General features: G+C 35.2%; 1 protein-coding gene and 1 long non-coding RNA gene across 2 annotated transcripts; both read left to right on the top strand.

Annotated features, from left to right (window-relative positions):
• The first annotated feature begins 342 nt into the window (after window positions 1–342).
• On the top strand, window positions 343–2358 carry LOC112771897 (uncharacterized). The gene is made up of 2 exons (XR_011876334.1): window positions 343–1599; window positions 1852–2358. It is a non-coding gene; the product is annotated as an uncharacterized lncRNA (long non-coding RNA).
• A 3731-nt stretch (window positions 2359–6089) lies between these two features.
• On the top strand, window positions 6090–7441 carry LOC112771675 (squamosa promoter-binding protein 1). The gene is made up of 2 exons (XM_025816476.3): window positions 6090–6683; window positions 7063–7441. The coding sequence occupies exons 1-2, from the start codon at window positions 6388–6390 to the stop codon at window positions 7286–7288; spliced, it is 522 nt and encodes a 173-aa protein (XP_025672261.1). The 5' UTR covers window positions 6090–6387; the 3' UTR covers window positions 7289–7441.
• Window positions 7442–14701: the final 7260 nt, after the last annotated feature.

The raw sequence follows: 14701 nt of genomic DNA on the forward strand, positions 1-14701 counted from the left end.
TTTGTATAGTTTTCTGGAGTATTTGAGAATACTCTAGATGGTTCCGGAATGTTCTAGAATATTCTAGAAGGTCCCGGAATACCCTAAAAGGTTCTAAAAGACTCTGGAAGGTCATAGAGTATTCTAGAAGAGTGTGGATGTATATAGGAGTATGAAGAGTAGTATGAAAGAATATAGAAGTATTTAGAAAGTTGTAATAGGATAGATATTTGTAATGAAGGTTCTAGATAATTAATCTGGACCGTTGATTAGATTTAATCCTAACCATCCATTAAAGAGATGGATGGCTATAAATAGGAGGTGAGAGTTAGTGTGAGTTATGGGTGAGTCACTTATAATAAATACTTGAATAATAAATTGTTCTTCCACCAAAACTTCCTTTCTCTTGTGTTCTCTTGTATTCTTAACTTTCTTGCTAAGTATTGAGGGTTAGACTGACTTGGTCTTAACTCAAGAGTTTGAGTAAATCCAAGTGCCGGCACGGTAGCGTTGGAGTGTGTCCAAAACCGTGACAACAAGCTCCATCCCTTTGATTAATAATATTTCTCTTTATTAGTTTATCCTTCTAATTTGATACTTTAAACTACTTTAGAAACTTCTTTTCGAATGTCAGTCCTTCTAATCATTTATCCCTTTAAAATCTCGTATTTTTTCTATCACTAACACACATCTACCATCCCTCTTTACATATTTTGTTATATATGTTGTTATTATTGGCAATTTTAGCCCATTTCCTTCCACGGCCTGCTGTTCCAAGATTAGCAATTTCCTTCGACTAAATTTCCATAATGGTCCCCCAGATTCAGTCTGTGCACCAATTTAGCCCCTGAGATTCTAATTGCACTATTTATGTCCTCCAGATTGCGCTCCGGGCAACATAATGGTCTTTTAGTGAATTTTCGGCGTGACTCAGCGACGGCGTTGCTTATGTGGCATAGCCACTGCCACGTTGGACGTCAGAGTGTACAGATGACGTGGATTGTATTGTAAAATTTTCTAATGTAGTCCCTGTCTTCATTTTTAAACCCTAAAACTCCGTTGGCCTCCCCTCAATCTGGTTTTCTCCATCAACGTCTCCTTCTGCATCAACGTCTTCATTGAATTGATGTTTTTTATTCTAAAATCTTTTCAAACATGAATCATTATCATAAAAATAGGAATGAGTAGTCAGAAAGAAGTTATGGGCAAATAGACAGTCTGCTGCTAGGTCAAAAGAAAGGAAGATGTGCTACATCGCTGAGCTTGAAAAAAGGGTACAAACATTGCAAACAGAAGCAACATCCTTATCTGCACAATTAATTATCTTGCAGGTGTGTATTAGCTAATCATCTGTATCTGATTTTACAGTATTTTCTACTTTACTCCACTTGTATCAACTCGCGACTGTGATTTATATATGTTTAAACTTCTATCTTCTCAATGGTGTGTATTGTCATTATTTACTATGTCGCTTTCTGTTTGAAAAGCTCTTTTGGAGGAAAAATAATCAATTCATTTTGGTATCTTATGAGCAGAGGGATACAGATGGATTGAATGCCGAAAACAATGAGCTAAAAGTGCGGGTGCAATCGATGGAGCAACAAGTTCACTTGCAAGATGGTAAGCTCATGCTGAAAACAACCTTATAATGTTTCTTAACTTATTATGGCACATTTTGATGTATTGTGTATTACTACTTGGAAATTGAAATTTTGTTGAAGTTGATACACTTGTTATACTATTGCCTTCACTTTAGAAACCATTCCATGAAAGTCAAATTTGAATTTTGAATGTGCCAAGGTAGTTGATCTTGAATCTGATCTTATATCTCAGTTGCTATAAGAATCAGGTCATTTATATTTTCGTGTGTAGCGCTTAACGATGCATTAAAAGAGGAAATTCAGCATTTGAGAGTCCTTACCGGACAAGCTTTGCCAAATGGAGGAGCACCTATGAACTTTGCTTCATCAGTTGGAGGAGAACAACAATTCCAATCCAAAAATCAGTCGATGCACACCATTTTAGCTGCCCAGCAGTTACAACAACTCCAAATTCGCTCACGGAAGCAACAGCATCAACAGCAGCTATTCCAGAACCATCAACCTCAGCATCTGCAGCAGTTTCAGCAGCCACAACCACCACAGCAACAACATGAACATTAGCATAGAATTTAGGAACTGCACCAATTACCCTTTAGTTTGTGTTGAGTTTAGAGTTTAATTTAGGACATAGTCATTCTATTATCCCTTATTCAAGAACAGTAGAAATGGTTCTAATAGTTAGAGATTAAGGATTAGATTTTATATCTTTGCCATGCAAACTAGTCTTCTTGTACCTTTAGCTATGGTAATGGATCATGGAGGTAGATTTTTTTTGTTAGCTAAATCTTGCCATCAGTTTCTTATGGTTTCAACTTTCAAGTTCAACTACACTTTTGTTTGTATTGGGCTGAGTTTTTTATTTTAGGCATAAAACCTAGAGGCTAGAGTAGATAAAAAGATACAAGATAAAGGTGCTTTTCTTTTTTCTTTTTCTTAGTTAATTTGAAAGGTATTTTCTAAAATAATTTTATATATTATTTAAATAAAATAAAACCGCAGATATATCTTGTAATCTTAAAGTTGGGTTAAGCTTTCCTTCAAGAATTATCTCCTTGGCCCTTATAATAAACGAGGGATTCAAAATCACTAATTTAAATAATTTTTTCATCCCTAATTCCAATCCAAGCATTGATATTTGAATTTTATTACTAAGAATCTAACTACACTTTTACAAGAGATTATTTGAAAGAAAACACAAAAATCCCCATGACCCTCTTCTTCCACATCACAAATGCATTAATGAATGAGTAAGAAGCTGTAACCCTCAGTTGCAGGATTAAAATTCCATCAACATTTAACACTTGCACCTAACAGTAAGACTCATTTCTCAATTATGCATGTTCATTTTTTCTCTGAGATTGGGAATAACTATGTATGTTTTTGCTATGAACCAGCTCACTGGTTTTGATTAGAGCTAATACTTCTTTTTGACTACTCATTCCTGTTTTTATGATAATAATTCATGTTTGAAATGATTTTTAGAATAAAAAAATCAATTCAATGAAGACGTTGATGCAAAAGGAGACGTTGATGGAGAAAACCAGATTGAGGAGAGGCCAACGAAGTTTGAAGGTTTAAAAATAAAGATTGGGACTACATTGAAAAATTTTACAATACAATTCACGTCATCTGTATACTCTAACGTTCAATGTGGCAGTGGCTATGTCACATAAACAACGCCGTCGTTAAGTCGCGCCGAAAATTTACCAAAGGACTATTATGTTGTTTGGAGTGTAATCTGAAGAACATAAATAGTGCAATTGAAATTTCAGAAGCTAAATTGATCCACAGACTGAATTTAAGAGACCATTACGAAAATTTAGTCAATTTCCTTCTGTGATCCGTTGGCACTTTTACAAGGATGCTCTTACTCCCGATATATCTCAGAAGGATTCACTCTAGAATACAATAAACAATTTATTATATCAACAACCAATATTTTTTCTTTTCCAGTTGATATGATCGAACTAGTCTTTCATTTAAATTTTATTTATAGAAAGTTTAATTAACACAAAAAATATAATACTCCATTATAATAGTAGTTACGCGACGTGGTGATAGGACAAAGGCAGGTCGTTGTTGTTGGGACCAAATGAAATGACAAAATCAATCTACTATCCCAGACGTTGCAACATGCTATTGGAGCAAGAGTTTTAATATGTCCTTCCACAATAAAAGGCCACCCTTAGATGATGTTATTATACACAATCTAAGGGTAAGAAAGATCCCAAAGAAAGTAAACTGTTGGTTCAGGAGTAGGGAGGGTCCCTAGTACGTGCACCCAAGTAGCCTAGCTCCAAGTAACGCCAAAACTTTATGAATGCATTATATCGTATCATATGGTTACAAACTATCTTATTTTTCAAACATTTCTGTACACGACAAATACTATCTGCAATGCTTGAGTATACACGGGAGGACCTTTAGTGTATATAAAGGGTAAAATTCAAATGAGGAGTAAGTACATGCGTCGTATAATGTATATAATGGTGTTAATTTTAAATTAAAATTAAAGTATTGAATGATTATTTAAAGTTATTCGCATATACTTATTTTAGAATAATAAAGGTATATTTGTGTAATCAGTTTCAAGTATTTTAAATTGAATGTTCGATTCAATAGAATATCAGATGTTTATTATCCTTAATATTCGAATGATTATTCTGGATAGTATACGTGTATTGTATTTGATAAATTAGTAATATTTTATTTTATATGTTCGAATCTGTAGTTCTGTACGATAACGGATGGTTAATTTTGATTTTTTATTTATATTGGGCCAAAGAATTAGCCCATTATACACATTGTATACTTACTCCATTGGCTCTCTAGTGGGATTCAATTCAAATTGTTCTCTAAATATATTTTGAGTGGTTATTTATTTATTTTTGTTTATGGCTATGTTAAGTGTATATCAAAATTAGTTACCAATATAAAATATATATTAAAATATAAATATATATTAAAAATAAATTAAATTATATATGTATTTATATACATATATTAGTGGCTGATTTTAGTGTACAAATAACATTTTTGTTTTGCTTATTACTAAAAAGCAACAACAACAATAATAACAATACTTTGTCCCATTAAATAACAAAAATATTTAAGAGATGATGATAAAAATTAACTTAAAATAATTTAATTTTTTTATTTTGTATTAGTTAATTATTGTTAAAATAATTAAATAATATTAGACGTAATAATTATAAATTATTAATATTACATGCATAAAATTATAAATATTAAGTTAAATAAGATATTTAAAATTATTATTTCCAAATATTATATTAAATAAAATTAATTATATGGATCAAAGTAACTTATTAAATTCTATAAAGTATTATGTCTATAGTGACATATTTTACACATATATAAATCTTGTTTTATCATGTTTCTTGCATATAATAAGACATTTTGCACATATAAATTTTTTTTCACCACTTTGTATAGGGTCTTTTTAAATCTTCTTTTATCTTTAATCAAAAGGCCTATCTTTCATGTAATTTATTTTTCTAATTGAATATTGTGTCAGTCTTCTCATGGCATGTTCAAACTACTTAGAACAAAATTTTATCATTTTTTAAACAATACACACTAATCCGTTCACTTTTATTAATAAAAAAAATTAACAAAACAAAAATTAACTTCAAACTACATTGCTTAATAAAACAAAATAAATAATTCATAGAATAGCATTCATTTGCTTTCCTTCACTTCTTTCCCTGTCCCCCCCTTCCCAACTCTCCCAATTCACCTTTTCCTTTCCAAGGTCCTACCACTTTTCCAGCATCTCACAACTCCAAATTCCCCCATTATTCCATCCAAAGATTTCATCCAACGGTTACTATTCAACCGAAAATTATAGACTTACAAAAATTAAAACATTAGCTAAGATGATAACTCATGTTCTAATATTTTTATGTGAAATTAAATAATTTTTAACTATTAAGTTTAAGTTTTAGAGTAAAGTATCATTTTTGTCCCCAACGTTTGGGGTAAATCCTATTTGTGTTCCTAACGTTTAAATCGTCCTATTTGTATCACTAACGTTTGTAAAAGTGATTCAATGTTATCCTGCCGTCAATTACACATCATGAGCGCTTTAGTTTGAGTTTTAAAAATCTCTTCTTGAAGTTAGAATACAAATGTTTGGGATATAATCGATAATCTACTCCAAAAAATAGCTCATCAAATGTTGAAACTAATTCTTACAATATTTACATAATTTACTTTTCTAGGTATATAATTGAATCTAAACACAAATAGTGGGTATAATATTTAAATCGAACACATCCAAGTGAGAATAATTGAAAAATATAATCTGATTTGTTAGTATAATTGATAGTAGGATAACATTGAATCACTTTTATAAACGTTAAGGATACAAATAGGATGATTTAAATGTTAAGGACAAAAATAAAACTTACCCCAAACGTTAGAGACAAAAATGATATTTACTCTAAGTTTTATATAAAGTATTATTAATTTCACATAAAAATAATTATACATGAGTGAGTCTTGACTCTTAACCATATATGTAGAATTTATGAGGATCGTAATAGTAACAAAGGACATGATCAGTTGGTTGATTGAATTTGGATGGACAGAGCGTCCTTGCAATTCAGTTTCAAGTAGTACCATAAATCATTACACAACACAACACAAAAATACAAAAACAAAGGCCGAGAAAAAATGAACTAGTTTTTGTGGTCCTCACTCATCATTACTGAAGTCATCCATTTAAGTACTTCATTCACCACCTAGCTTCAAGCTCACTCATCACAATCACAACCCTTTGTTGATGGACCGGGGTGGTGGTGAAGACGCGCCGCTAGAGGCGAAGAGGGAGCCTAAGCCGGATGAAGATCATAATAATAATAAGAAGAAGAAGAAGAAGAAAGAAGTGCCGGTGACATGTGTTAGCGGGAAGAAAGGTTCCGGTGGCGGCATGCGGTGTTGTCAAGCTGAGAAGTGCAAGGCGGATCTTGAGGAGGCAAGGCAGTACCATAGGAGGCACAAGGTGTGTGAGTACCATGCCAAGGCTCAGGTGGTTCTTGTTTCTGGCATTAGACAACGCTTCTGTCAGCAATGTAGCAGGTTTATCTCTTCTCTTTTCTTTATGTGCTCTCACAGTATATAATAAATGTTATCTTTTTTATTGGCTTAAGTTTTTTAGACGAATGATTTCATGAGATGATACCAGAGTTTGATATCTATAAAAATTATCTTCTCCTATCTGTTTAAATTTTTAAAATAAGTGGTTTCACTACAATTTTGATATATGTGTGGTGCAGTGGTGTTTATTAATTATTACTCGAAAAATAATAGAGTCAACACTCCTAATAAGTAAAGAAAGAAGTGACTAAATATTGAGTCAAATATAAAATAAATATAATAAAAAAATCTAAGAATCATTTGCTTTTTTTTGTTGTGTGTTTTTGTGGTTGATGTATCAAAAGTAACAATTGTGGTGCAGGTTCCATGAGATAGGTGAATTTGATGACACAAAACGAAGTTGCCGGAGCCGTTTGGCCGGACACAACAAACGGCGAAGAAAGAACTCTGATTCTCAAGCAGAAGGGTCGAGGCGCAAAGGGATATGTCCTCGGTTGAAGAAGGACACTGCCTGTGGAGATGATAGGAGCAGAATTCAGATTGCAATCCAAGAGAGTGGAGCTTATAAACATTTCCAGATAAGATGAAAAATGAAACTTCTTTCGTTTAAGCTTAATTGCTCCCTCTCTTCTGTCATCTTGGGAAACTTACTATTGTGTTTCGTAATTAATCTGTTCCTATGTCACATTAGTGGTGAAGATATGCAATTTGATAATAAAAACACTCTTCTTTCTTCTGGATATGTTAGATACTTAGATATAAGATATTTGAGTCAGATGAACTGAAACTAAACCAAAGGCTTCAAATCTTACCATTTATACACTAAAATCAACTATTAAAATTAATTATTAGTATAAAATATTCAAAATATAAAATACACATTAAATATAAATTAAACTATACATATATTTATAAAGAAATACATCATTTTAGTGTAGAAATAATATTTTTGTTTAAAATTAATCTTCGGTTGTTTTATTTTTTTATTTTATTTTTTGGGTACATTCATGAATTATTGTATCTAAATTCAAATTCAATTTATATTTAGATGTTTTGATTTAAATATTTAACTAAAAGTAAAAGAATATTATGGATCAGAGAGAATATTTACGCTTCTACCAAAATAAAACTTTTTTAGAACAATCTTAAATGTTTGATCATTGTCTAGACATAAAAAAAATAGAGACACTAAAATAAAAATATATTAATAGAAAAGTATAAAGATAAAAAAAAAGAAGTTACTATATTTTTATACTTTTTTTTTGTTCATATAAACACAGACACACACATTTGATCATTTTGTGTTCATAGGCCCATTTGAATTAGTATTAAGTAGTGGAAAACTCAATGGCTCCAAGGGTCAAGTTGGGTTTAGGAATCCAGATTGTCAAGTTGCAATGGGATAAGAATTCACCAAAAGCACAATAAGCCAAGTTGCCTTTACATGATTAAAGAACCAACGGAAAAAATACCACCTTATCATAGAATATAATGTCCTGTTCTTCCCATTCCTTGATTCCTTTTGGCACCCAAAAGAAAACGTCACGCACTCTAATAGAAATGGACAAGATGAATTTAAGACAATGACTAAGTCAACATTCATGTGTTAATGTATGGTCAATCAGCTTGTTGTTAATGAATGTAGCCATGAATGGACTTTCTAGCTAGTGTATACTCATACGTCATTTATACAATTTGAGTGCGACTTTTTATTAATTATTATTATTATTTTCAACTTTCAAGAACACCTTTTTAATACTGAAAAAATAAGCTAAAATAAAATTTGTGTAATTTATTCGGATAAAAAGCACTTTTCTTTTTTCTTATGAACACACTTCAATCTCTCTATGTATTCATACTATGAAACACCTTGAACTCGTTATTTAATTAATCTGAGACTATATTATATTATTATCCTTGTACTTGTAGCTTTGTGTTTATGAAACTTGTAAAATTAAAGGGTAGTTGTTTGGTAAATATAAGTCAAAGGATCTAATAATATGCAGAAACAGGGGTTTCTATTTTGTTCTTACATAATGCACTATAGCAAGGTCTAAAGACTATTTTGTTATTAGAATAAAACAAAAAAAAATATTAATTAAATTTTATGGTGTGAGAATAAAGAAAGGATAAGAGTAATTTTAGGAAGTAAAAAAAAATTAGTTTTAATAGGAGAGAACTCAAAATGTTTAGTAAGGAGTTTTTGTCGGAGAATTTTATTCTTATTCGTTGAAGTTATAGCATAGAGATACTATATATACGTCTCAAGAATTGTAATTGATATCAGTAACAATAACAATATCCTTATTTACATCATCTTATAGAGTTAGTTAAAAAAAATCTTTCATATTGTTTTTCCTCTTTACAAAATATATAGTGAGTGCATTATTGTGAGTAGTGTTCAATTTTATATTACTTTGTATCTATTAGAAGTCAAAATTCCGCTGTACACTCAACAATTAGTATCAAGAGCCAACGTTATATTATTCATTATTTGAGTGGTAAAATTCAATTTTGAATATAATGGCTTCTACTAGTAGTAATGTCAAAGTAGGCAAATATGAAATCGAGAAGTTTAATGGAAAAAATGATTTTTCCTATTGGAGGATGCAGATGAAAAATCTGCTTATATCACAAAAATTACATAAGGCACTGGCAGGAAAAGAGAAAAAGACGGAGGAAATGAAAGATGAGGATTGGGAAGAATTAGATCTTGAGGCGCGGGCTGCAATAATCTTATGCCTTGAGAGGGATGTTGCTTTTTTGGTAAATGAAGAAGCAACTGCAGCAGGCGTTTGGTTAAAGTTAGAGAGTAACTTCATGACGAAGACTCTAACTAACAGGATCTACTTAAAATCCAAATTGTATACATGCAAGATGGAGGAAGGCACCTCAATCCGAGAATATATTAATAAGTTTGACAGGATCATATCAAACTTAAAGGATATAGATGTGAAGGTTGATAATGAAGACCAAGCACTCATATTGTTACTTTCATTACCGAAGTCCTATGAAAATCTGGTGCAGACATTGATGCTAGTGGGTGACACTCTGACCATAGATGAGACGAGGGCATCACTTTTAGCGGATGATCTACGTAAGGTTGCTACAAGTGTAATGTCATCTTCAAATGGAAGAGAGTATAATGATCAAGCACAAGGATTGTTCGCGGCTAGACGAAGGACTAATGAAAGAGGAAAAGGTAATAAGCGTGGAAAGTCTAGGCCAAAATCTAGACCTCACGCGGAGAGAACATGCTTTAAATGTGGTGAGGCTGGACATTTCAAAGCAAATTGTTCAAATAAGAAGATAACTTTCAAGAAACAGAACAACGACAACCCAAAAGAAAAGCAAGAAGCAAGCTACGTCTCAAATGATGAGGAGGATTGTTACTCTGTAACAAAACAATCTTATGAAATCTCCGGTAAGTGGATTCTTGATTCAGGAGCCTCTCACCATATATGTCCAAATAGGAAGTGGTTTACTACCTATGAAAGCATAAATGGTGGCACAGTTTTAATGGGCAATGATCATGCTTGTAAAACTGTGGGGTTGGGTACTATAAGAATCAAGATGCATGATGGAGGAGTAAGAACCTTAAAGGATGTGAGGCATATTCCAGACTTGCGGAAAAACCTTATCTCCATAGGTTTGTTGGAGAAAAATGGCTGCAAAATAGTTGCGAAAAATGGGGTACTAAAAGTTGTTCGTGGTTCTTTGGTAGTGATGAAGGGAATTCGTCACGGTAATCTTTATTCTCTTTTGGGGACAACAGTCACAGGTGAGTTAGCAGTTGGAATTGGTGGAAGTAGAGATCAAACAAATTGCACAAGAATAGGGCACATGCGGCTTGGACATATGTCAGAAAAAGGTCTATCATTGCTTTGTGGACAAGGTTTGCTGAAGAATATGAAGAAACCACAAATGAAATTTTGTGAGCATTGTGTGTATGAAAAGGCACATAGGGTGAAGTTTTTTACAAGCAAGCATAAAAGCAGAGGGTTATTAGACTACGTGCATACTGATGTTTGGGGCCCGGCTAAAGTTACTTCCAAGGGTGGTTCCAGGTATTTTGTTACTTTTGTTGATGATTATTCCAGGTATGTTTGGATTTACTTCCTCAAATATAAGAATGAGGTATTCGATACTTTTAAGTGGTGGAGATCAATGGTTGAAAACCGGACAGGTAGGAAGCTGAAAACTCTACGATCTGATAATGGCACAGAGTACACGGATGGGGCTTTCAAGGAGTTCTGTGACCGAGAAGGCATTGCAAGACACTGGACAGTTAGAGAAACACCACAACAGAATGGAGTCGCCGAACGAATGAATCGTACGCTACTTGAGAAGGCAAGGTGTATGCGCTCTAATTCCAGGTTAGGCAGAGAATGGTGGGCAGAATCGGTTGCTACAGCTTGCTACATAGTGAATCGATCCCCACATTCTTCTCTAGATGGAGACACACCTTATAAGGTATGGTCAGGGAAACATGCAGATTACGAGAAACTCAGAGTCTTTGGATGCACAGCCTATTATCATGTCAAAGATAATAAGCTTGATGATAGAGCTAAGAAAGCAATCTTTTTGGGGTATCCAAGAGGGATTCAAGGCTATCGCCTTTGGAGTGTAAATGATTCTAAGTTTGTAATTAGCAGGGATGTTACCTTTGATGAACGATCTATAGTAGCTTTGTCTAAAGATGTGGTGCCAGATGATGGTGATGTTGGAAAAACTTCAAATACTCAAGTGGTGGAGATAGAGTCTAAATACCAACAAATAGACTCTAATAATGTTCAGGTGGAGCATCCTAATGCTACTCGAGATGACGCAGAGGATGAACTTGATCATGAGAAAATTCAGTGAGAAAATGCACATGCATTACAACAGCAGCAGCAGGATTCTTTAGCATCTACTAGGCCAAAGAGGAATTATAAATTTGTTCAGAAGTTCGGGTCAGGCAAGCATTTGAAACATTATGGACAGCTAAACTTGGTAGATTATGCACTCTCAGTGGAGGATGATGAGTCGGTCACCTTCAAACATACTATCAAAGACAAAGATAGAGAGAGTTGGTTGGTCGCTATGGAGGAAGAGATGCAATCTCTTCATAAGAACAAGACATGGGATGTGGTCCCATTGCCCGTGGGAAAGATTGCAATTGGTTGTAAGTGGGTGTATAAAAGAAAAGAAGATCCTACTAAGTCAGATGGTACAAGATTCAAAGCTAGGTTAGTAGCAAAGAGATTTGCACAGAAAGAAGGTGTTGATTACAATGAGATATTTTCTCCTGTGGTGAAACACACTTCCATACGGGTGCTTTTAAGCCTTGTCGCTCATGGTGATCTTGAGTTGGAACAACTAGACGTGAAGACTGTATTCTTGCATGGTGACTTAGAGGAAGAAATTTACATGTATCAACCTGAGGGTTTCAAGGTTGAGGGTAAAGAAAGTCAGGTATGTCACTTGAGGAAATCGCTATATGGATTGAAACAATCTCCTCGGCAATGGTATAAGCGATTTGACTCCTTTATGTTAAAATAAGGTTTTTCTAGAAATAATTATGATTGTTGTGTATACATTCGTAAGCTTCCTGGAGGTGATTATATCTATCTTCTATTGTATGTGGATGACATGCTTATTGCCTCTAAGAGCAAGGTAGAGATAGATATGTTAAAGGTTCAACTTGGTAAAGAATTTGAAACAAAAGACTTGGGTGCTGCACGAAAAATATTAGGCATGGAAATTAAAAGAGAGAGATCAAGCCAAAAATTGTTCTTGAGCCAAAGAGGATACATTGAGCGCGTCATTGAAAGGTTTGAAATGAAAAATGCTAAATCGGTGGTAACACCGTTGGCTCCACATTTTAGACTCTCTAGTAAACAATCTCCCACAACAGCAGAGGATAAGGCTTACATGGAAAATGTACCTTATGCTAGTGCAGTCGGTAGCCTAATGTATGCTATGGTGTGTACACGCCCAGATATTTTACAGGCAGTCAGTGTTGTTAGCAGGTTCATGGCAAACCCGGGTAAGGCACAATTAGGGGTGTGCAAAAAAACTGGTTTCACTGAACTGAATTGAAACTGAACTGAAACTGTTCTAAATAAACCAGTTTTTTTAAATAAAAAACTGAACTGAAACCATAGTTTTTATGAAAATCAGTTTATTAAAAACCAGTTTTTATGGTTCAGTTTAGTTTTAAACCAAATTAAAACTGGTTTTATTTAAACTCTAAAATTAGTTTTTACATACTCTTTCTCTCTCTCCTTTCACTTTCTCTCTCCCCTTCCTCTCTCTCTCCACTTTCTCCCCCTCTTTCCCTTCTCTCTCCTCTTTCTCCCCCCTCTCTCCCTTCTCTCTCTCTTTCCCCTTCCTCTCTATCTCTCTCCTCTTTGTCTCCCTCCTCTCTCTCCTCTCTCTCTCTCCATCCTCTCTCTCTCCTCTCTCCTCTCTCTCTCTCTCTCTCTCTTTCTCTCTCTCTCTCTCTTTCCTCTTTTTTCCTCTCCTCTCTCTCTCCTCTCCCTCCTCTCTATCTCTCTCCTCTTTGTCTCCCTCCTCTCTCTCCTCTCTCTCTCTCTCCATCCTCTCTCTCTCCTCTCTCTCTCCTCTTTTTTCCTCTCCTCTCTCTCTCCTCTCCCTCTCATCTCTCTTTGTCTCTCTCTCTCTCTCCTTTGCCTCTCTTTCTCCCTCTCCCTTCCTGTCTTTCTTCCTCTCTCTCTCTCTCCTCTTTTTCCCCCCTCTCTCCCTTCTCTCTCTCTTTCCCCCTCTCTCTCTCTCCTCTTTGTCTCCCTCCTCTCTCTCCATTCTCTCTCTCTCTATCTCTCTCTCTCCGTCTCTCTTCCTATCTCTCTCTCTCCATTCTCTCTCCTTTCCATCTCTCTCTCCCTCTCCCTTCCCGTCTCTCTTCCTCTCTCTCTCTCCTCCTCTTTCTCCCTCTCCTCTCTCTCCCCCTCTCTTCCCCTTTCTTTCTCTCTCTCCTCTCCCTCCCTCCCTCCCCTCTCTCCCCCTCCCATCTCTCTTCGTCTCTCTCTCTCTCTCTCTCTCTCTCTCTCCCACTCTTTCCCAATTCCTTCCTCTCTCTCTCTCTCGTCCCTTCTCTCTCTCTCTCTCTCTCTCTCTCTCTCTCTCTCTCCTTCTCCTCTTTCTTACCCTCCTCTCTCTCTCTTTTTCCTCTCGCTCTCTCTCCATGTCTTTCCTTTTTCTCCCCTCTCCCTTGCTCTCCCTCCCTTCCCCCTTCTCTCTCTCTCTCTCTCTCTCTCCCATTTTGTTTCTCTCTCTCTTCCTCTTTTCTCTCTCTCTCCCATTTTGTTTCGCTCTCTCTCCCTCTTTTCCCTCTCCCATTTTCTTTCTCTCTCCTCTCCCTCCTTTCTCTCTCTCCCTCCCTTCTCTCTTCCTCTTTCTCTCTCTCTCTCTCTCCTTTTTTTTCCTTTTCTCTCTTTCTCTCTCCTATTTCTCTCTCCCCTTCCCTTATTTCTCTCTCCTCTTCTCTCTCTTTCTTCGCCCTCCTCTCTCTCTTTCTCCTCTTTCTTTCCTTCCCTTCCTTTCTCTCTTTTCTCTTTCTCTCTCAACCTTCTCTCACTCTATATCCCTCTCTCTCTTTCTCTCTTCTCTCTCTCTTTCTCCCTTCTCTCTCTCTCTTCTCCCCCTCTTCTCTTTCTCTCTCAACCTTCTCTCTCTTATTTTGGAGAAAAGAGGGGGAGAGAGAGAAGAGGGATATAGAGTGAGAGAAGGTTGAGAGATAAAGAGAAAAGAGAGAAAGGAAGGGAAGGAAAGAAAGAGGAGAAAGAGAAATAAGGGAAGGGGAGAGAGAAATAGGAGAGAGAAAGAGAGAAAGAAAAAAAGGAGAGAGAGAGAGAGAGAAGGGGAAGGGAGGGAGAGCAAGGGAGAGGGAGAAAAGGAAAGACATGGAGAGAGAGCGAGAAAAAAAGAGAGAGAGGAGGTAAGAAAGAGGAGAAGGAGAGAGAGAGGAAGAAAGAGGGGAGAGAGAGAAAAAAGGGGAA

The sequence above is a fragment of the Arachis hypogaea genome, chromosome 18, assembly GCF_003086295.3.
Source record: "Arachis hypogaea cultivar Tifrunner chromosome 18, arahy.Tifrunner.gnm2.J5K5, whole genome shotgun sequence".
NCBI classification, from domain to species: domain Eukaryota; kingdom Viridiplantae; phylum Streptophyta; class Magnoliopsida; order Fabales; family Fabaceae; genus Arachis; species Arachis hypogaea.

What these genes read in the sequence shown, in the direction of transcription:
- LOC112771675 (XM_025816476.3), top strand. Translation starts at nt 6,388, where the DNA reads ATGGACCGGGGTGGTGGTGAAGACGCGCCGCTAGAGGCGAAGAGGGAG. An exon ending in TTCTGTCAGCAATGTAGCAG is followed by an intron (nt 6,684 to 7,062) that starts GTTTATCTCTTC and finishes ATTGTGGTGCAG; the next exon opens with GTTCCATGAGATAGGTGAAT.